This window comes from Lepeophtheirus salmonis, chromosome 6 (assembly GCF_016086655.4).
Source record: "Lepeophtheirus salmonis chromosome 6, UVic_Lsal_1.4, whole genome shotgun sequence".
Lineage (NCBI taxonomy): Eukaryota > Metazoa > Arthropoda > Copepoda > Siphonostomatoida > Caligidae > Lepeophtheirus > Lepeophtheirus salmonis.
The window spans coordinates 13324265-13349657 of NC_052136.2; the positions used below are offsets into that span (position 1 = coordinate 13324265).

A 25393-nucleotide genomic window follows, 5' to 3' on the forward strand; every position below is an offset into this window, starting at 1 on the left:
ATTCATAGTTGATTCTCCAACTAATTTAGATGTGTCTAAAAAGTGTATAATATCTTCATTGAATAGAAGTGAATCATATTAAATTATCGTGGTGGTGAAACATTTATTTATTGTATTTGCATATCCAAATGTAATGATCAAGGCCAGAGTCTCTTTTTAAGTGATCATGAGCTCCTTGTAGTAGCTCCATTTTGTTTGTTTATTATTAATTTGAAACAAGTACATATTATATAGATGCAATTCTAGTGACGAAACCCTTTTCAACGTATTTAATTGGATGAACACGTGAAATCAAATATTTTCCAACGAATCAAAAGGGGAGAGGGAAAAAGAACTATAATGGGCAAATCCCATATTTTCGTGCGTCAATCCTTACTCATATTGACTCTAGTACTTGCCGGACTCTTTTTTACCGGATCCTATGGTCATCGTTTCCCTCGACAACAGGCGTTTCGTCTTCTTCGTCGAAGGATACGGAATCATCAACATACTAAACTTTGCCCACAAGGCTATGAACTCCGTGCTTCTCCTCGAAGAGCCGGTGTAGGTAATAAATTTGAGTGTCGCTGTAAAAGATATCATTTATATTGGCCTCAAGATGGACTTTGCTATCGAGAAAACTCCAGAGGACCTTGTGAAGAAGGACACAGGTACATTCATGTATTGTAATAATAATAATATCTACACATTATCGTTATGTATTCATCAGTATTGACTCTGTTTTCTTCTCTTCTTATAATTAAGTATTTTTTTACCAAAAATAATATTGAATTAATTTTAATTATTATTACTCCTTTATTTCATATAAAGATATATATAATATGTGTCTCTTTTTTTTTTTTGGTAGATTGGTTTTAAATGAAACGACGAGACAAGCCGAGTGCTCTTGTCCATTCTTTTGGACAAAACTTCCAGATGGTAAATGCTACAAGGTAAGCAAGAAGGATATTCTTTTATGTATTTGTACATAAATAAATAAATGTATTTATGTACACTGGGATTAGGAAATAATCAGGGGGATTCTACAAGAAACTCAAATGTCTACATATATTTGTGCGTATTAGACTGTTCTGTTTCTGAGTAATTCTCCACATATACATTATTTGCTAGGGACAATCCATAAACTAACTAGGGCAAAGTTTGATAGCTCTCAAGCCATTTTAACTTGAAAAAAAAGGTATTTCCCACTAAAAATGCCCATTACTTTGCATTTTGACACATTTGGTGCAACCTGTCTTTAATCATTTAAGGGGTGTTCAAAGTTTTGCTTGTTTTATAAAAACAGCAAATTGTAGTACTTGTTGTACAAAAAGTAGGAACCAATATTTTTGACACATCGGGGAATTTAGCTTATCTTAACCCCAATATCGACCCAAAGGTACAAATTTTGTCAAAAAAAAAAAGAAGAAAGTATATTCAGGGGCGTCTGCAGGATTATATATAAATATCTCTTTTGGGGCCAGGTAGAATTTTTGGGGAAAAAATTACAAATATTAAATTTACTAAAACAAAATTTTCAAATATTAAATTTACTAAAACAAAATTTTCAAATATTAAATTTACTAAAACAAAATTTTCAAATATTAAATTTTATGAAGAAAAATTTCTAAGATCCTTATCTAAAAATTCCTTAATTTGGGGTTGGGGTCTACAGCCCTCCAGCCAACCCCTTGATGACTTTATCATTATTTAAGACGCCCTAAACTTTCTTAAAGGATTAATTTTAAAACAGGTGAGTCTAGTATACATATATTCGTCTCAATTTACTTTGGTTAGTATAAAGCCTCACCGACTACAATGACCAAAACAAGGTCAAATGCGTGTGATATTTATTTAATGATTAGCACTTGAAAAAAAGTACATATATATTCTTCCGTACAAAGAGAGTAGTAGTAAATTGACATTATTTCTTGATTACTTTACCCTTTATTTATGATTATGATTATCGACTTCAAAACTAATTAGCTGTGTTTGGTTCATTACGAACATAAGGGACTTTCAAACCATGGTTGTATGTAATTAAATATTTAAATTGTTAATTTATGTGTAATAGGAAATACCTATCTCCTCTTCTTTTGTTGTTGAATCATTTGGAACCTCTAAAAGATTTGCAAATTTGTTTATTTCCAAACTACTATGTGCATAGGTACTTTTTATTCTGATGCACATCACATATAAAATATGATTGTTCATGCTGCATATATGTACATAAGGGCGTCTGTAGAGTATTGGATGGAGAGGCTCTGGACCCCCAATTAATTAGGAATTTTTGCTGTTTACTAGAACTTTTTTTCCTCATTCGGGAAAATTATGCATCAGAGCAAAAAATTTAATTTCTGAAATTTGTAGGGAAAAGTTTAATACTTGAATTTTTTGTGAACAACTGTGGATTTTTTAATATTTGAAATTACATTTTTGAATTTTTTTTCAAAAAAAAATTAATTTTCTATGAGTATGTATGGATTTTTGAAAACAAATGACAAAAAATTTAATCTTTTAAATTTTTTTAGTGAATAGCTATAGATTTTTCATTTTTTTTCAAAAAATTATAATTTTTGGATTGCTTTTAAAAAAAAATAATTCTCTCCAAATTAAGGAATTTTTCCTTTCTACTAGAAAATTTAATATTTGAATTAATTTTCCAAAAAATTTAATATATGATACTTAATTTAATTCTCCAACTTTTTTTTCCAAAAAATTTAATATATGATATTTTATTTAATTTCCCAACTTTTTTTTTCCAAAAAAATTAATATATGATATTTAATTTAATTTCCCAACTTTTTTTTCCAAAAAAAATAATATATGATATTTAATTTAATTTTCCAACTTTTAATTTCCAAAAAATTCAATTTTTCACATTTATTTCTAAAAAAAAAATATTTTTGTCTGAATAACTTTAAATTTTTGAAATTTTTTGTTAACAGTTTTGGATTTTTGAGTTTTTTTTCGAAAAAATTGAACATTTAAAATTAAATTTTATAAAATGAAATAATAACAAAAATTATGTATTTGGAATTTAATTTTTTTTTTTCAAATTTTTTCCAAAGAAAAAAATATAAATGTTCACTTAACTTAATTCTTCTTCTTTTAATCAGTCGTAGGACCGACAGTCTTAAGGGCCGGTTTCAGGACTGATAGGGCTGTTCTTAAGACTGGACTGGACCGAGTAGTAAATAAGGGGTGATAAAACTCTTCATACACTCAATATTGCATAGACATATTTGAGTCAATTATAGGTTTTGTCTTCAAATTACTGGGACAAGTTAAGAATTTTAGTCATAGTTTATAACCTTTATTTTATTAAAGAACTTTATAATTACCCAGAAACAGTCTTTCAAATAAAATATCTCAACTTTTCATTATGTGATTGGGACAATAAAATTTTGACTACTTTAAGTAAATTTGCAGCATACCCAAAAAGTTAATAAGTATAATTTTTCGATGGAAATTGATGATAATTGGCCAAGGAATACAAATGTATTTTAGAGAAAAATCATTCTAGCTTACATTTGAGTTGAAACGTCATATCAAGGGTGTCTGCAAGGGTGGACTGGAGGGGCTGTAGCACGCTCTCCACAAAAAAAAAAAGATATTTACTTGAAAATTTTTCCAAAACATTTAATATTTTCCCAAAAAAAATTTAACTTTTAAAATTTTTTTCCAAAAATTTAATTTTTAGGGAATAGCAGTGGTTTTTTGAAACTTTTTTCCATTAAAGATTTTGTTAATTGCTGTGGATTTTTGAAATTTAATTCCTGAATTTTTTTTACAAAAAATTTACTTTTTCAAATTTTTTCCAAATAATGTTATTTTTTGGGAAAAAATAATTCCAGAAACTAAGCCAATTCCCCCCTTAAAAAATATATACGCGGACGCCCCTGCATATACGTTAGAAGTACTTCATGATCTTATCCACTTAAGTATTATTTCTTCCGCTATTTGACATATTATTTAATTTTTATTATTAAATTATAATAATGCCCTAATGGTTTAAGGGATTTTTTCATTTAGATATGCCAAGATTTATATCTATATACATAGGTAAACACAAAAGCAATTACCCAAATCTTTTTACGTTATTGGTAGTGACTTTTAGAGGTTTTTATATGTCAATATTATGGACAAGTTGTTTTTTGTTTAAGCAGGACAAAGTATTGCTGTTCAACTTGAGTTGCAAGCCTTTTTAAATTGACACGGTTCAATATCAAGAGTATTTTACATCCAGTTAAAAAATTGAAGAGACTTTTGAGTACAAGTCGAGTTGTGAGTCTTAGATAACGAGTCCAAGTTAAATATTTAGTCTTTGATTGTGTGATCAAATTGAGTATCAAGTATGGACTTGAGCCCCAAGTCGATTTCAAGTCCTCACCTCTGTGAATATCTTCTGTGAATATCTTCAGTTTGAATGTAGATATATCAAGAAATAAGTAAAACGCGTCAAGTTGTTAGAGAATTACATATGAATTAAGACACTGGTTAATGTCAGCTTCCTGTTTTAAAGAAAGATTACTGCTTCTACATTTAAAATTGCATTCGTTCAGGAAAAGTATTATAATTATATTTAAAGTCATATATATTTATCTTATTATGGATTTTTATATCAATTTACTCCAAAAATAGGCACGAATTCTTATTTGAGAGGGAGATGTTAACAAAGCCACGACTTATTAAATAATGAACAAAAAAGTAGAAAGAGTAAACACATCAACTGTATTTCCTTTTCTTATCGCTATACTTAGTTTTTTCTTTACACACAGCCCATGTTTAATAATTGTATAAAACCCTTGTCCAATGTCCATAATCCTGCCCACCTGATCTTCAGCATCTAGGAGATCTGAGATGCAATGCCTTTTGTCTTTTTGCTCACTCGTGATGACGAGATAACGAAATGTTAACTTTTGCTTGTTTATGCACAAAGAATGGTTCAACCAGAATGTCAAAAAATAATCATTAAACCTTCCTATAATAATGATAATATTATTATAATTCAACAGCCCAACCCGGTATATAAACAAAAATATCTTCACACCTCGTTACCATTATTGTATCACACATCCTTTTATAAGAAAATAAATACTAAAAAGGCCCAAAATCAGTTGATAGCTAGCTAATTCATCCCAAATATAGAATTATTATTCAATATTGTTGACAAGTGTTCACAGTTTACCAAGAGCTAATTATAACGTAACCAATCAACGCTCAGAACACGGATTAGGCAAAAAGGAGCAGAATAATGAATAGCTGACAACGAAATACACTTTATATTTTTGTGTTAGTGAGATAACATCGTCTTCAATATTGTTCCCTCATATAAAAACCCTTAAAAGAACTTTTCTACTTGACAACTATTAGTAGCAAGAAACACACTTTCCCTCTTGGAAAACTCTATTCATATTATTTTCCTTCTTCCAAGGTTCTATTCCATTATTGGTCTCTCTCTCTCTTTCTTTCTTCAATAGAATATAACTAATCCTATGATATATATGTTGTATCAATATGATATGTATATAAGTTATACACTAGGGTGAGCCTAGTGACCAAGAAATTCTTAAATGTTGATTACGCTTAACCTCTTTTTATTATTTTGGTATTGTGTATGTACCTAATGAACATATTTGTGCAATTTCATTAAGTTTCATATTCATTATAGTGTGTTGGGTTACAAAATGGAAACATCACTTGGATTACTTGTATCTGTATCGTTTTTATTGAAAAATCTTTTTTTTGGTATCAGGGTGTTAAGTAAATCAAACTTGACAACTTTGATCCCTCAACAATTTGTCCATCTACTCTTTTTTTCTCAAAAATCTACAGCTATTCATAGAAAATTTAATTTTTTGTAGAAAAATTGAAAAATTAAATTTTTTTTTTCTCAGCTGCATAATTTGCCTGAAACAACCTTTTTTAAGAAAAAAAAATCTTTAAAAAAAAATTTTTACCCCTATTTTCCCGCAAAATGTTATCATCCTCACCAAAAAAATTCCTACTAAAAAGGAAAAATTCCTTAATTTGAGTGGGGCTACAGCCCCTCCATCCCACCCCCTGCGGACGTCCCTGGTCAGAAATGACAAATTGTGACTGATTAAAAAATCACTTGGATGGACAATAGCATTAGAAAACTCAAATATCATTTGATGAGGTTTAGTGATAAACTAATCATTAAAATAAATAAATAAAATATGAATTCAATTCTGTTTTTGTTTTTTGTGGGGTTTTTTTTTTCAAAAATTTAATATTGACTCATCATTTGGTTGACCACAAAGATTGAGTCAACACATCTACCAATAAACTGTTAAGTTTATTTAGGGAGAATATAGACATTAACCTCACCCTAGTGTATGTACATTGTACATATACAACCATCTCTGTCTAACATTTACGTATTTATATACATATAACTTTTAAAAGTAATTAGGTGAAGGTTGTCCAATAAAGCCAAGATTTCACTTTTTATTGTTATTATTTATTTTAAAATTTTTTTTCACATTTTAAAATTTAATAAGGGTATCCGCAGGGATAGGCTCGAGAAACTACAGTCCCTCCAGCCTCAAACAAATTTCTGAAACGTTTCTCCAAAAAATTAAATATTTAAAAACTTTTTCAAAAAATTAGACAAGTGAAATTTTTTGTGAATAACTGTGGGATTTTTGAAATTTTGTGAGAAGAGCTATTGATTTTTGTACCATTTTTCCGATTTTAAATTTTTTTTTTTTTTATTAGCTGTAGATTTTTCGAAAAAATCTCTAAAAATTTTATATTTTGAGAATAGCTATTAATTTTTGCAATTTATTTCCAAAAAATTTAATATTTGAAATTTTTAGTACATAGCAATGGATTATTTTCCTTTTTTTTTGTCAAAAAAATTAATATTTAAAAATTAATATAATTTTTAGGGTAAAGCTGTGGATTTTTGATATTTTTTTCTAAAAAATTAAATAATTGAATTATTTGTGACTAACTGGGGATTTTTGAAATTGATTGGGAATAGGAATTGATTTTTGTAATTTTTGAGAATAAGAATTAATTTTTGTAACTTTTTTTTAAAATTTAAATATTTCTTGTAAATAGCTGTGGATTTTCGATTTTTTTTTTTAAATTTATTATTTAAAAATTAACTTTTGAAACTATTTTCTAAAAAATTAATTTTTTGTGAATAGCTGTGGATTTTTCAAATATTTTTTCTAAAAAAAAAATTTTTTTAGATCTAAAAATTAAGCTCCCCCCCTTCAAAAAATTAATAATAATATATATATAATCCTGTGGACGCCACCCCTGTTTATGTATATATATAGGATATATGGTATATAACTTTAAAAAATAATTAGGTGAAGGTTGTCCAATAAAACCGAGATTTCACTTTTCATTGTTATTATTACGAATGATTAATATAATATTAAAAACGAAGCCCAACCAACAACGTTCATAATAGATTACAAGAGTATGTTGTAATTCTTAGAAATGTAGCCTTTTCCCTATGACAAACCTTGAAATCACCATGGCAAAAACAACAAGTACACTAATGTTATTATATATATTCATCCAACCAAAAAACCCCTCATGCATAGTTAACTCACTCAACGACGACAACAATATCAACAGAGTGTTTGCTGAAAGGATGTTTCCTATGCTATGCCTGAATTACATTTTAATTGTAATTCATAAATATATCATATTTATGAATTAATTCTATTTGTATTTAAATGTAAATGTATTTTGATTTACATTTTCAAAAAAACAAAAAACATTACAAGTCTTGTTATTCATGTTGGATTCAATATATAAGCATTGAGCATTAAGTTTATAGTTAAAGACAGGGTCGTGACTTTACTCTCTCTGACTAAAGACTTTTGACTAATTTTGAACTAAACATTATACAATGTTTGGTTTTTTTGTCCTTTATAAAAAAGTTTCTTTGTTAAATTGGAAAAAAAACAAAAACACACATTTCGTCAAAATGGTTATTAAAATCGAGTTTTTGAGCATTGAACAAAGTCAAGTATGAGCCAGGCCCGTGACTAAGAGGGTGGGGGATGCTACACCCTCTTTGACTAAAATCTTGTCTCAAATTTTTATCCAAATTTTGAAATCAAAAATATTCAATGTTGGCTTTTATTTGGTTGTTATTTGTGAAAAAAATTAATTTTCCTAAAAAAAAGGTTCTGTGCCAAATTTTTAGACGAAAAAAAAACATTTTGTCAAGATTGTTATTAAACTTTTAATATTAAACATGGATTCGAGAACTAATTATAAAGCTTTGGAGCATTGTGCTTGGACCAGTGCTGCAAATAATTATTATCTTATACCCATGGGTCACAGTGATCATTGAAATATTTATTAAGAAAATAATATATATTAGACCAATTATGATTATCAAGGTATCATGGAATGCCGGGATAACGAGTGCATTTCCGTCGATCATTGATCGGTAACCAGTCAAAGACGTTGTTATTTGACAAATTTTGCATCTAACAATATTCAAAAAGTTATATCAATAAAACCACAACAAAACATAAATTAAATTAATTAGATTGCCAAGTTTAGCTGTTATATACATCCTGGCTACATCACTACAAATTATATAACTTCATTTTCAATATAATTGCCCCAGCAGTAGAAAAGAATCGGCCTTTATCTTCTTAAGTTATTGGAATTGATAAGTATTGAAGGGCTTGCTCAAACAAATTTGGAAAAGTAGTTTTTCCTACACTGATCCACACCCTCAATGTGATTGTTCAATGCAGAGTAATCAGGCCCATGAGAACGGGTAGTGTGACGGGGGGGGGTTATATTTTTTTGTCATAGTTTGAAATTTTGAAAAATTCAAATTTTTCCAATTCATCTTTTTTTCTAAAGGTAGGCCATGTGTCTTTACTTTTCCCAAAAAAAGGTTAATTTACAAATTTGGCTTTTCTAAAAAAAAGTCTTAAAAAGTAGTCAAAGTTGGGTTGGCTTTTTTCCCCCAAAAATAAAGTCATGACTATGAGAATAGATGTAGAAACAACTGGATAAGATTAATTTAATCTCTAATATTTCGAATTTGGATAATTGGAGTTCGATTTTAGTCAAGTTTGTTAAATAATATTTCGGACATGTTCGAGTAGTACACGAATCCAACACTGGATTTTGCTGAAAGTGTGTTTATTATGCATAATGTAGGTATATTTCGATATGCTTGAAGTATATTTCCATTGTAATTCACATTTATATTATTTGTATCTAAATGGAAATGTGTATATTTAGAATAATCATAAAAATAAATAAAAAATCTTATTATACAGAGTGTTTTTTTAAGTCCCCTATTTTTAATTATGAAATTCGCCACTATTATAATGATTGACGCTTCAGTTGACAGTCAAACAAAGATTTGTTGTTTTATCTTCCAATGGAAAACAAAGCAATATGGAAACTTAAATACTAATAAATGAAGTTATGATGCTCCACAAATATCAGCTTCCATACGGTGTGAAAATCAACGAAGCAGAGTTTTTGAATGCAAGTGTACTACAATAGGCTCGTTCAGCCTTATCAATCCCAGATGTTTACATACAATAGAATAGAACGCCTGCTCATACCGCTTTGAAAGTACGATCCCCCTGTAAAAATGAATTTAAATACTTTTGAAACAAAATCAGTTGGTGACCTTCTTCATCAGAACTGACCCTTCTAGATTTTTTCATGTAATTAATAGTTGAGAAAAAAGCCAATGAAGTTTTCAGAACCTGCAAAGACAATCTCTTGCCCATTTTATGACATCTTGGGACAAAACCTATCAAGTGCATGGGCAAACCAAATGCAAAGTGTTTGAATAAGGTCATTAGGGCCTGAGGTGTATTTTTGTATAAGCTTTTCTATTTTGTGTACTTAAATAATCAAAATGTATTAGTATACTTTGTCAATCGGCTCTTTTATGATTTGATATACTTTAAAGATACCGAGGGAGCATTTCAAAAGGCCACCCTGTATATTTATATTTTGATATGCTTGAATTACATTTTAATTGTAATTTATAAGCATATTTATTATATCTATTATGAATTCTGTTTGTACCAACGAAGAAATATTTTTATTTTTTTATTTTATAAAATAAACATCAAAATCTTATTATAGTTATTTACCAATTTGGACGAGGTTCATTGAAGCATTACTTTGTAATGGAGCATGCGTAGACAAAATGATTCCATTAAATTATAATCATTATTTTATTTTGAAAATACGACTGCTGCTACATGATATATTTTTTAATACGATTTCTATAGATAGAGAGAGAAAGGAGGCTTCAAATGATTTAATCCATGATACACGTATTAATGATATAATATAACTTAATCCCAATATATATATAAAGGTCTTTTCAAATATGATTATCTAAATATTTGATAGGAAATATACAAGGCCCTTTTGAAATATGTGGTGCGTAACATAAAACCAATCTTGAACAAAAGAGAAAATCCCATTTATTATTTTTTACTTCAAATATACATACAACAGAATATATTACATCGACAAATTTGAGCAAATTATCAGGGGGCGTCAGCAGGGAGTGGGCTTAAGGGACAGTAGCCCTCCCTAAATTAAGAAAAATTTCCTTTTTACTAGAAAATTGAATTGAATTTTGCAATTTTTTTCAAAAAATTACATTTTCTATGAATAGCTATGGATTTTTCTCGCAAAAATTGAATAATTTAATTTTTTTTTGAAAAAAATTTATATTAGAAGTTTATTTTTTTATTATTTTGTGAACAGTTGTGGATTTTTGAATTTTTTTTGTAAAAAATATAATTTTTGAGAATAGGTATGGATTGTTGTATGTTTTGTGAGTAGTTGTAGATTTTAGAAATTTTTTTTGAGAAAATTTAATGTTTGAAAATTAATTTTTGAAATTTTTTTTTTCCAAAAATTGTTTGTTTTTTTCAAAATTCCAAATACCAAGCCCTCCGAATATATAATTCTGCAGACACCCCTGATTATAGGCTTTCCATGCAAATTACAGGGATGAGTAAAGACACTCAAGGATTTTAGTTGTATTTTAAAACTTTTATCTTATTTAAGAAAAATATTTTGACCCAAATCTACTCATTTTTTATCATTTCATTTCGACGATCAATTTTGGCAAGTCTTAGTGCAATTTCAGTTACTCTAAAAGATTAATAAAAATAAATTATTGTTAGAAATTGACAATATTACGTTGAAAAATACAAATGTAATCCATACAGAATTTTGAGAAACATTATTCTAGCTCGCATCCTTACCAAAATCACTTGGTAATTATTCAATTCTTTCCAACGATTGATTTTTTTTCTTTTAAAATATTTTCTTGAACTCAATGTGTATAGGTCCCAGTCGTTCCTAGGGAAGGCAAAATACTTGATTTATATGAACTTGAAAGAATATTCCTAGGTCAGATGGAGTAAAATTATTGTTTACTTTTACTTAATTAGTGCAACTACTTCTGACCAATTGAAGGTGCATTTTAAAAAAGGATAAAAGAAAATCTATTGTTGAAGAGAAAACTACAATGTAAATGATTATACTAGTGAGATAACAACGTCAAATGAACATTTTTAACCTTCCTGTTATGTAAGTATACAGATGAACCACAAAATATAACATGAATTCATCTCAATTTATCAATAAAACCGTTCTTCATCAAATTTTAAGTAACACCAAATTTTTTGTCTGACCTATCTAGACAAAATTCTTCTATAAGTCCGGTCGAGCAAGAGTGATTTGAATTGGTTCGGCCCAATAAAAGTTATAACGATCTTAGACCGGTGTAGGATTTCTAGACAGAAAACCTACACTATTATTTAGCTACCTATGAAGTGAGGAAAAAATATTTATACCGCAAGTTCAAGTCGAGTCTCAATCTTTGTTCACAAGTCCAAGTCAATTCATTGAATGATTTCATCAAGTTTTGTTCCAGTACTTAGAAATAAAAGACAATTTAAATCGTTCTAATTCACTCTCCTGAAAAAATTATTGCCGAAAAACATTTTACCGACTTCTGTTTTGTCGAACTGAAACATTGCAGAATGGACACTTTGCAGAACAGAATTTTGCCTAGAAAAATAAAAAAATATACTCGACTATGATTTACGCTACAATACTACCGAGTAGTCCTTTAAAATAAGAACAGTTTGAATTTCTAACTTCAACAAAATTTAATTTATTAATTAACAATATAATTTCAAAAAAAGTAATACTATAAATAGATGTGTGTTTGAGGTCTCTTAATCAATAATGTAGTCGCCCTAAGTGTCTTACAGGCGGTGGATGAATGTCTGGCACCAGCTGTGGATGTAGTCCTCGGTCGTAGATTTCCAGTTATGGCTGTCAGTGGCTTTGTTGTCCTCGGTGTTTGGATGACGGAGACTACAGGCCTTCCGTTCGACATGCACCCAAAAGGTGTAGTCAAGTTGGGTTGGCATCGAGGCTGTTTGGGCGCCAAAAGTGTCAAAAAAAGAGTTCAAAAGGACTCAAAAGACTCTTTCAAAGAGTTTCTTTCACTACTGGTTTTAAAAGTGGCCTATCCACCCTCATAAGGCTCTTCAACTCACTTTTTTGATAGCTCTCTGGACAGTCCACCCTAAAACCCCGAGATCTCCTGCATGGGCACTCATGGACTTGAGGAGATTGGCCTGGGCTATTTTCATTAACTCATTTGGGTCAAGTTTGTCCTTTTTGACCCATCCCTTCTTCTTGTCCAAAGTTTCGAACTTACTGACGGTGTAGACGGTTGTCCTGAAGATGCCCAACTGTATGGAGAGCGCGAATGGAAATTTGTCGATCATGGTCAAATGTCATTTTTTCCACTTGTACGTAAGCTAATAAGCTCTAGTTTGTTTCATTTTGTAATTGTTTATGCTTTGATACATCTAAATATGAATCAATTTCATATTTGATCCAAACGATTGATTCATTTGCATTGTTCATTGCGTATCAATCATTGATTGATTGACTCTTTTCCTTATTAAGACATTTTTTTTCTTTCTAATTTATTTATAGGGCGGTTTTCTTGATATTTGTTATAAAAGTTTAATAGCGGTTCGATTCCAACCTTTGAAGCATCTTCATAATGAAATAAATCAATTATTAACTAATCAACACATAATTATTGCAATTTGTGGCCACTATTTAATCATAAAAATTCGAGTTATTTGAATGGAAATTATAATTAGTAATATTGCATCATAAATCATCATCAGATATATATATATATACTTTTTTTTTTGCAAAGTGTCCGTTTGGTAAAAGTGGTAATTTGGTAATGTATCCGTTTGGCAAAATGTCCGTGCACGACTTCTAAGAGTACTTGATAAAAAAGAAATTACTTTCGAATCCAAGGTGAGTAGCGAGTCTTAATCTTCGAGTCGCAAGTCTTCAAAATATGAATCCAAATCGAGTCCAAGTGCCACCTCTGCTATGAGGTATTTAAAAGAGTGGCAATTCTCTTGTTTTTGTAATGAATTATATATCTACAACAATTATTTGAGAGGGGAGGTAGGATTTCTTAGAAAAGTTTTTTTTGTTTTTTTTTATGAATAGCTTTTAGATACAAATCCGGATTTTTGTTTCCTTTGCTTGTTCACAACATTGTCCTTTATCATAATAAATATCTTGGTACAATCTATCAACCTTTCTACCTAATATACATTTTGTTTCAATTTTTTTAATTATTATTTCATTGTATAAGTCTATCACTTCCATGTGTCTTTAAATATTACTCAACGTTCTGGTTTTTCTTTGTTGTTGTTGTTTTGTTTCATATTGAATGACCACTATTAATCCTCCTCTGTTACTTCAATCAAATCCTAACGCGAGTATTACCCTGGGTTTGTAATAGTCACCCATCATTAAAATGGAAATTTTAGCAATATAAAACTTTATTTACTCATATTAGTTGTTAGTAGTGTGGGTTTCTGTCTGGAAATCCTATGCCTGTCTTAGGTTGTTGTAACTAATTCGGTCTAATCCAGTCTTGTATTAAATTTTGGCCTACAAAAAAAATGTATTAATCCGGTCCAACGTCATTTTTAGAAAATAAAATTGAGGAATATAAATTGCATTAAAATAAGGTCTTTGATTTGAATTTCAGTGCACAATCTAAATTTCGGCCTGGACCGAAATATCAATCGAGGTTGGTCTATAATAAATCACCAAAGTGAAGGGTAAAAACTGGTTTTGGACGGGGTCACGACACTAGTTATAGATATTACTAGAGATGTAAAAAACATGTCCTAAGACGGGATCATGTTTTCTTAGTTTGTAATCTTAACAAATATTTTTATTTTTGAAAGATTCGGTCATTATTATTTATTTCTTGAACACAGAACATCTAAGTTTAAAGAAATAACTAGTGCTTGTGCTCATGAAATACGGAGAGTAAAACTGAGGATTTGCTCGGGAGCTATAAGTGTAAGTCCTTCCTGAACTATGAGTAGAATTGAGGATCGACATTGGAGTAATTCCAGCCTATATAGGACATCTAAATTAATAAGCCGAAATTAACGATCGAAATCCCTAATTTGATTATATATATCTATTTAATAAAACGAACATTTTAACGGCCTTGTAAACCTTCCCATAGAGTTGCCCCTACCATACGTACCTAAATTAACCAAATTAGATAATTACATGAGTGTCGAATAATTTTTTTAGACCCCTTTCTGTTGTCATTAAATATGTATTTGCATTTATTCAATGAATAAATTAATTGACGGAATTTATACTAATATTTGCTTTACATGTTAATGAAGTTGAAGCCGAATTCTCATTCTAAATTGAAATAAATGAATACATTGAGCTGTCATGTTTATATTACTTGATAAATATCAATAATCCCCATTAATATTTATTACAATCGCAGTTACATATTCAAATCCCATTGTATCATACTAAAAAAATACACTTAAAAATTCTTTAAAAGAACCTAATAGTTACTTTTTTTGGTTCTCATAAATTGGCTTGATACATTGGAAGTATGATTTCAGATTCCTACATAAAAAACTTTGAGTATTAATGTCCTTTAGGTAATTAAGTAGTGGAGCCTGTTTTGTTCTCTTTGGGTAAGAAAAAAGGCTTATGAAGAGAGGAAGGACATTGTTCTATTGCAATTTCAGATTGCTCCAACTGTACTGAGCTTTACAGTTTTCCTCGCACTCTCCAACGACTCGACCTTTGACTACTTGCCCGAATCCCCTCAGGGGTTTGTTGGGCCACAGTTAACCACCTATTCTTCTGACACATCCTGGACCATAACGATGTGGAAATCGCTCCTCTTGTCGAGCATTATGCGAATGTGTGTCTGCCAATCCAAGAGTCTTGTCGAATATGTATAATACATCATGTCTTATGATATTAATTATTATAATTGATAACAGAGAATTAAGTGATTTGCACTTTATCCATTGGAATCGCTGTTGTGTTAGTTTATTTTTGTTTTATCATAATATAAATTATATTGGTCATAATAGGTATTATATTAGTTTAAAAGAATCTTGCCATTTTCTCCACTTATACCCTTTTCCTTTTTTTTGCTCCTCCCATTTTTTCCTTGACATTTTTTGCGTTGACATTTTCTCGTAAAATTGAGAAAACATATTAAGTTTTGTTGACTGCAGAGGATAAACAGGTTCCTCCGTCTAAAATTACAAAAATTCTTTTATTTCAAAAAGTATTATCAAGTTTGGAAAATGTAATTCAAACTGTTTGGCTTAATGACCAGTTGCTGCATTGTGCAGAACTTAGCACAGCGGTTCTTTACAAAGCTTGGCTCAAGCAGTAATGATGGCAGCCTTTAGTTGGTCATTTTTTGGTTTCATGGACTCCCAAATTCTTCCCCTTCAGGTACTCAAAAATACCAAAGTCCAGGGGGAGCAGTCAGGTAGTGGGGAGGCCCAGAGTCTTGCTTTTCAAGAAGCTTGTTGATGAAGATTTTAGAACGGGGTCACACGCTTTACTCGATCCAAAGGCTTCAAACCCTGAAAAGAATTTCTCTTGTAGACATTAAGGCTTAAGTTTTGCTTCACCAAACGGCGCACGGTGTTCTGGCTGCTAACAAATTCCCGAGAAAGGCTATTGACGGTCACCTTATCTTTTCCGACTTAAATGCTTCCTTTAACAGCCGCAGCAAATTATTTTGCTTTGATCTGGACCTTATAATTGTCTTGCAGTCACCGGTATAAAGTAGAGTGGTTACAGCCCAGCACTTAAAATATCTCTGATGATTATTTCCTATATACGGATAACTCCCAGAATTGAAGCTCTACGTTGCTCTATGTTTTGAATGGCACTCTTATTTCTCAATTCACTTTGCACATAAAGCCATCTATGTAAAAAAAAAAGGGCATAACAATTTTTTTTTCTTTAAAAACGTCAATTTATTGTGGAAAAAAAATATGATTTTTTTTAAAGTTAATCTGGAGGAATGGCTTTATTAAAATTTGGAAATTGAGTAATAGAGGTAAAAAGGTTAAGAGTCTCTGCTCTAAGCATTGATGAATAAGGCTCAAATTTTATATTTTGATCCAAAATAAAAAAAATGGCACCTTGTCCCCAGAACATTTAAGAACCACTCTAGTTTACATATACGTATTCGTTATAAAGTGAAAGTCTTTCAATGTATCATATTCACATTTGAATCATTATCTCATCAAATGTATATAAATACCCAGGATGGATTGATTACACAGGGAAACAATTAGGGTGGGATGCATATTAGATCGGGGTTTTTTTTTTTAAATTAAACATTGAATATTTTTTATAATATCAGTTATGATATTCCTCATTACTATGGATAAGTTATAAGAGTCTAAAGAAGAGTGCCCGGAAATATATCGAGTTCAGAACATGATACAGAATCAATAAAAACACTTTTTAATCATAAAAACCCCTTTTACATAAGTTTTATAAATTATACTCTTAATTTGGGAATGGTTTTAAGGGTAAAAAATGACTCTGAACGATACCATACCATAATCTCAGATATTGCAGAAATCAGATGACTGAGAGAGAAATTGCAAACAATTTTGAATTCTGCACTCAAAGGTAAATTCCTTTTTTGGCTTGAATTCATTTGTACAAAATGAGTGTTTCCCTGTGTTATTATACCTACATTGTTCATTTCCCTTTCCTTCACATATTTGTTGCGGTTTTCGATCAATGACAAAACTTCACTTTGCAATACTTATTTTTGCTATTTTTTAATTATACGACTTAATTATTGTTGTTTTCATTTCAGGAATATACTCGTGGACCTTGTCCATATGGTCAACTTGTTGTCAGCGATCCTTTCACAAATCAAGGTTCCTGTGACTGCAGTTCTGATATGGTGAGTCAATTTTATTTTATATAATGTAATGCTCAGTCCCATTCTTATTATTATATACGTCTAATTCATCATACTTATGTTCTTAGTATGATTGAACATATGTGACGTAATTAAATATGATTATTATAACTTGGTGTACATAGTACAACCATAGCCCTTTGAACGGCGGGTGTATGTAGTTAAGTGTCTTTCATCCATCATTCAAGTTGAAAATATGTTTTAATAATGACACAGGAGTGCTTTGAATGTTCTTTGAGTATAGCACATCCCGGTTAGAGTAGTTGTTATAATATGATAGTGATGAGGTTCTTGAAATCAATTTTTGAACAAAATGATCTCGTTATACCCTCGATCATTCAATGTCTACTTAGGTTTCGACAACCAATACCAAAACAACTCCATATTTTTTAAACGAGATTTTTAGTCTTACTCTATATCAGCTGTGGGGTGTGTTCTCCTTGGGGCATGAGAGTTCTTCATTGAGCAATAAACTAGAATTAATAATTATACTGAAAAAGCTGTTAACCAACAAAAGAAAAATAATATTTTGAAATAGGGTGGTGGATTAGGGTCAAGGGCAAATCCCCTATGTGCATAGATAGTAGTGGTGATGGGAATCTCAAAATCAATTTTTGAAAATACTGGTCTCACTTTAGTCTCGATCCCTCAAAGTATAGTCTCGATTAACTGATCAATATCAAAAAGTAACTAAATGAAAATTTCCTTTTCTAATTTTTGTCTGTCTTGCTTTAGATCCTTTGAGACTAATTTTTGAAGAATACTTGTTTCGTCCAAGTTTCAATCCCCTTATGTTTTGATCCTGCTTAACTGACCACAGGGGCACCCGTATGATTTTATTTTGGGGGAAGGGGGATTACTTTTTTGCAATAATTTAAAAGTTAGAATTTTTAGTCCAGACATGAATTTTACCAAATTAATTACAAATCGAATTTTTTATCTTAAATCTACCTTTATTTGAGGAGGCTATTGCCCCTAGCTATACACCCCTAAAACAAGATCCAAAAGTAGATAGATTAAAACTTTATTTTACTTAAATCATTACAACCAGTGATTCTCAAACTTTTTTCAACCAGGTTTTAAATACGTTTAAAAACGAAAATTTAAACAAAAGTACAAATATTATATGTTTGTTCATTTGAACTTAAATAATCAGAGCAATCAAAAGCATACAATGTTTTTGAAACAAGTCTAGCGGTCGACTAAGAAGAAGCCAACCGTACCACAAACATAGATTTGGTGACCCCTAAAATATTTTTTTCATTTGCATAAGTAAATTTGCTTTAAAGAGGTCGGGTTCAGAAATATCGATATTTTTTTTTTTTTTTTAGCAGAAATTTCTCGAGGTTAAGTGCTAAAAAATTTAATATCTCCTATTAACGAATGATATAGTATCAAATAGGAAATAAATAAATATTAACACATTTGGCGTAAAAATAATATAATATTTTCCTTAACGTCGTAAATTGCATCATATTTGAAGGAGACAAGTTGATACTTTTGCTATATTAAATGGAGAAATTTCCAATAAATCTTTGTTCAAATCCATCAAATTTGTTTAATGATAAAAAAGACTTCACTTGATCCTAATGATAAATAGTAATATTTGAATTAAAGCAAAGTAAATGAACTAAAAATTCACATCAAATGACTAAATTTGTACAATATATTTTTTTCTTCTTTTGATCCATTAGGGACTAGAAAAATAGCATAATTATCGTATTATTTCCATTAAAATAGTTAATTTTTGTCCACATTATGGAAATAAGATTGTATAACAATCTAATATATTTTTTCTGCTCAGATATATAATACAACTAGGCAATAGAGGGGTACAATTTTGATAGACAGTAAGGTTTAAGTCCTTTTATTTGTTGGTCAAATTTTGACATCCAATAGATTACTAGTTTTCTTAATATTAATTAAAAAGTGATTTTCATTACCATAAAACTTGGTTTTTTAGACCCCCAAAATGGCCGGCATCAACAATGCTGACGTAAGTATATAAGGGACTGCAGACCCTTCCGAACTAGCCATTCAGCGTTTGATCCTTTAAGGGTACCTTGGAGCATTTATTGAAAGAGTTGACTATTCATTGTGTGTACAAATAAGCAACAAATATAATATATACCTGTACATAATACGTTGAAAACAATCATTCTACTACTCCTGCTAAATATTAGAGGCACGAACCAAACCTTGGATCATTATGAAGCTTTATAAGTGACTTTACAATATTGGATGAATAATTTAATGGTCGAAGGAACATATATATCAAATATATGACTACTTGCTAATAACACTTATAGTACTTGTAGAATGACATACTTTATACCTATTATTGATGATTTTTTCTACTAAATGTAATAAGAAGCCTTTAGCCCATTTGCATTTTCACTATTTTCAAGTTTTTTTTTTCTGTACTACTATTCTAACATAAGTGTATAGTTGTTTCAATTAAAGAAGATGAGTTAAACTTAAAGAAACCAATGATGACGTCACGGGAAAACACTCTATTTTTGACAAATAAAATTTTGTTGACATTTATTATTTCTTAATTTTCAAAACACCTCCCCTCCCTCTCTAAAACTGTCACTGATTAGAAATTGGGTTGTCCCCGATGCACCGGAATCAGCAAGAATCGACCTTTTTTAGAGTATCGGGATCGGGTCAATAATGCCGATTCCGCCTATATCTGTGCTTACTTATTTTTATACATTATTAAACAAAAAATAATCTAATTTTATTATTTCAAATGGTCAACAAATAAAATGAAGTGAGGCTATGAATGTATAGCCTAACTTAGTTTTAAGACTACCTCTAAAGGCCCCGGATTAAACTTTTTTTTTTTTCTTTAATTTTTATTTTAACATGTAATAAGTGCAATAATAATAGAGCTGGATATTAAAATTCAGGTCCATCCATTAAAAATGAAAGTATATTCAGTAGTGTGGCCAATATATTGAGCCAACTAGGAATAAATTGACTCTTGAGCACGGAGAGGAACTAAATTTTTAAATAACTTTAATTTCAAATTATTTCCAACTAATTATAATCATAATTATGATTGATATATTTTCTATATGTTCTTGTCAATCCCTAATTAATAAAACCTTAAACATTAAAAAAAGTAAATTATCATTCAGGGGGAACCAATATTTTAAGAAACGCTGCCTAAAAGTCTTAATCCTGTCTTGGTCTACAGTAAAATGTTCTTGATCACCACAACACAATGTAGACGATAGTAGTGTCTCGTAGTACAAAGTTCCTTCCAATTTTAATTATCCTCAAAAAAAAAAAAATTGCTTAATCTGAGATTATGCCTAGTTAATTCTCCCATTTGTATATCACATGTCTACTATCCTCCGATTACACTTAATGCAACAATTTAAGTGGCAATCAAATATATATACATATAATTTTAATTACACATCTGCTTAACAAAATATGCATGTTTATAATTCATATATATACATATGCAATGTTAAGTCATGATAAGGAGACTAGCGTCGATTATTTTGAAAGTGCTCTTTTTTTACGATTTTTAGAATAAATAAAAAAATTCAAGGAGATTAGCGTCGATTATTTTGAAAGTACTCTTTTTTTTACGATCTTTAGAATAAATAAAAAAAATCATACATAATTATTACATAAAAGTTGAAAAAATATTTAAATAACAATTCAAAAACCACTTTCTTTCTCTTCTTAATAATAATGTGTTTGACTTGAGTCTTGCGTCAAGTCGAGTTTATGTTAGAATTATATATACAGAGTAAAAAATAAGTAGTGAAATAAATCGTGTGTATTTTTTAGATTCCCCGTTTTTTGAAATTGCTTATCGGAAGAAGGAATTTTCTTTTTCTAGGGAGTTGTCATTATCATTTAACTCCTGAGAAGTGAACTTCCTTTCCTACTACATTCAATTATATTTCAAACCTGATTGATCAGTTAAGTGTGCTCTTAAAAGACGGAGAGTAAGCCTCGAGGATTTGTTGCGGAGTTATAATTGCAAGTCCTTGTAGAATTGGGGATCAACATCGGAGTAATGATTGCCAATGTCATTATTTGTTTCATCTTCTACCCCTCCTCCGTTGTCACTGCTTATTGTAGCTGATCTAATGAAACTCTGTGACAGCTAAGCTGCTCTCCTCCAAAACATTATTGAAATGATCATGGTTACCATGTTGATTTTTAATTTCTTTTTTTTAACGTGACCGAAAAACACACTATTTTTATCACTAAAAGTAAGGATTTGATCCCTTGCCGATCTTCTAAGTTTGTCCACTGACAAATAAAAGAACGTATTATAATTTTTTTATGGTAGGCTTATTTTAAGAGTATAACTTTAAATCTGAGTCTAACCTCAAAAAAACACCAATCCCACCGTCAAGAATAGCGGTGGAAACATTATATTCTGGGCAGGGGGAGGTCAACCTCCCGGCAATGCACTGAAAATGGTCAGTCCATGAGTCTTCCCGCACGAAAATTACCCAAAAAAGTGTCCAAGCAACAAAGAAGGGGTTCAAATGAAGCACATTAAGATCATGGAATTGTGTAAATAATTTGCGGACCTCAATCCAATAAAAAATCTTGATGAGTAAGCAAAATTATAAAATAGGCCATGAATCAAACACTTATTTCCTTCACTGTATATAGTCGTGTACAAGTTGCAACCTGTATGAGTAGATTGTACAAGTTATAATTTATACGTCTTTAAATGCATTATTTAATTAATACATCAGTCATTTTAACTATCAACTATTCATAGATGCTAGCATTTCAGTTTGATATGTTAAAATTACTTATTTATCATGTATTTATGAGTCCTACAGAATCAATTAGTATTTTTTTATCAAAAAAGTCAAAAACTAATTCAGTAATATATTGAATTTGTAGGGACATTCAATTATTGTATTATAATAATCACAAGTACGCTTAATTCTTCATTTAAAATGTTTAGTTTCATTTTGGGTTGCAATTTGAAAATTGAGACGTAAAGATGGGACTTTAATCGTAAATTTAGACTTTTAAAAAAATTGAAAATAAATTTGAGGGCCCTTTTGAAAAAATAAAACTTCTTCCAAGCGCGTTGTTTATTATGCTATGTCGCTTTACATATGTTAGAACAATGTATCAACTTTTTAATTTGGTTGAGTTCCAGTTTTTGAGAATTTCCACATAATTTGGCTGTTTTTCCTTTTTATGATAAACTCTTCTTTCAATAAGAGAAGAGCGTTTGTATTTAGGTTTTTACTCTCCTTTTGAATGATGCTAGAAATTGGACTAATTATCCTTACTCGAATGGTTTTGATTATTTGAGCTCAAGTAAAGGCGAGTTCAAGTATTTTTCAGAAAATCAAGTAAAGTAAAGTTTTTTTTTCCAAGTTCCAATACTCATCCATAGAAATGTAAGCTTTTGGTATTTTTTAATGTTTCTTTAATTGGTCACATGGAATTGCTCTGATAAAACATAAGTAAGCATTATAGTATTACAATTACTCCATTTAACCTAGGAATCGTCTATAATGTGCAAATGCATAGTGTATATTTATTCTTCTAGGAGTGACCGTGAATCGAACCTACTCACAAGAACTTCAATAGAATAATTTATCCCGAGCGATTTGTCCACAGTATTATAATTATTAAAAATACAAAATAATGCAATCAGTACAGGACTAAAATCAAAATTGTTCCTCATTCACGCTAATGAACCATTGATTACTATTAAAAAATATCCTCCCATTATGTAACATGTTCTATCTCCTTTGAAGCCCTTTAATGAAATATTGAGGAGACGGTTCCAGTGGACGCGTCTGCATGTGACGTGATGTGGTTTTCATGTTACTCTTGTCTTCCTATTTTTATAAATTTCCTCTACACATGAACTTACATATTATAATGAAAATGTTTCTTCATGTTTATTTATTCATTAATGTTTATAATAATTGCTTTTAAAGTCGTGACATTTCACATGAACAACTTTACATCTGGATATACTTTAAAATTGCAATCAATTCTCTTCCTCTGATGTTCTTACGTCAATCGATTCGGCTGGGATAGTCTTTGAAACTCATTACCCAACAGTTATATACCTACCTCCACTAATGAAATATTACTTAACAATATATAATAGGTCGTAGTGACTTCGTAGCTATACAATTATTTTTTATTAAGCTCAGATAAATCCCTAATAACCCCATATATATATATATAACTAATTCGCTTCAGTAAAATAAATCACATTCAAAGGTTGACTTAACATTTTTTTGAATACATTTTTTTTTTGAGAAATTAAATAATATATGCATTTCATCAAAGTTCAAAAAATGTCTAGTGGTTGGATAAAAAATATCCAATCAAAATCCAATTAAAGTAATATATTATGAACTTGTGGATATATAACATACAGCATTTATATATATGTATTTATTTAAAAGACTTGTTTTTGATTGTTCGTAAATTAAAATCAGCAAGGTATAGGGAAAAAAATTACTTCTTCGTTTGTTTTTTTTCTTTGGCCATTCAACTTTTGTCATTGAAATAATGGCGTTTCGACTTCATGTATATATATTAAAATTGCTAAGGCGTCTATGACCCTCCTGTTTTTCAATGTGTTTCCTAATCACCATTATATGTGTGTGTCCGTATACATATGGATAATAATTTTGAATCCATTAGCCCTGTGGCAATCTATGGAATGAGCATCTACGTCATATTCGTAAATAATATGTACTATAATGAACCAAATTAACAAAATATTTTTTTTCCTCTTAGAAAATGTATCACTACAACAAAACCGGGGAATGCTTTGAACTCTACGATCGAGGACCTTGTCCTCTAGGTCATGTCCTGGATTTCAACTACAAAACATTGGATCGTCAATGTCGGTGCAAGGATGGGCATCATCTTCACGTCTCAGATGGAAATTGCTACAAACTCAATACAAAGGGTAGAAGACAATAAAAAAACACACAAATTATATTCTTATTGATATTACTACTTTTAGTAAATAGTTCGTTGACCCTAAACGTAATTTAACTTTTCTTTAATAGGACCTTGTGAAAATGAATTGAGGTCTTGTGAAGGTACTCCTTGTTTATTGAAATCTATTGAGGCCATTGATGTTCAGTGCAATTGCTTACCAAGTAACTCAACCACAAAAGATGGACGATGCTTTCAACCCTATACAACAGGGCCCTGTCGATTTGGAGAGTGGCTTGTATTTAATAAAAACGGTGAAGGTGTCTGCGAGGAAAAGAAGTATTGCAAAAGATTTGATAATTGGCATTGGTGGTCACCTCATCAACGCTGCTATAGACAATTCTCTCAAGGACCCTGTCGTAAAGGTAACCTTAGCTGTGCAACATTTGTTCATCATTTTAAAGCTGGATTTTTTTCCCCTTCTTCTTTCTAGGTAAACTTTTCTATTTGAACGAGTCTGGAACTGGTTGTCATTGTCAAAAGGAATGGAAGGCTTACTTCTGGAATGAAACGCAGGAATGCTACGAACAGGAATCCCCTGGGCCTTGCCCTGAAGGACAATACTTTGCATATAATAGAACCTCTCGGCAACCTGAGTGCAATTGCTTTAAGAATTTTGTATCAGATCCTAGTACGGGAACTTGCATTGAGCAATTTACTAGCGGATCATGTCCAAAAGGAACTCTGGTTGTTAAGAAGGACAGTACAATTGCTTGCGACTGTGGACCTCATCTGCAAGGACATTATTGGGCTTCGGACGGGAAGTGCTATCCACACTATGAAAGAGGACCATGTAAAGAAGGGGAGCAATTTCGATTGAAGTAAGTTAAGTTAAGATTTATGTTGCATTCGCAAATTAATGTACAATTCATATTTTCAGTCCAAGAGATAAGTTGCGACCAGCATGTATTGTTTGGGGAACTAAGTGAAGGGGTTGTTCCATCTTGGGAGATGCTGTATCCTACAAATGTGCATTTATCAAGCGATGTACGGATTATATCTGGCGACTTACTTAAGAATGATTAGAATACATAGAGCGTTACTTAAGAAATTAATGAAAAA

At 30.3% G+C, this 25393-nt stretch overlaps 1 protein-coding gene across 1 annotated transcript; it reads left to right on the top strand.

Moving 5' to 3' along the window:
- On the top strand, positions 1-25393 carry LOC121119172 (uncharacterized). The gene is made up of 7 exons (XM_040713787.2): positions 1-650; positions 848-932; positions 17243-17332; positions 24125-24299; positions 24403-24696; positions 24765-25152; positions 25212-25393. Exons 1-7 carry the CDS (start codon positions 340-342, stop codon positions 25258-25260), a joined length of 1392 nt encoding a protein of 463 aa, XP_040569721.1. The 5' UTR covers positions 1-339; the 3' UTR covers positions 25261-25393.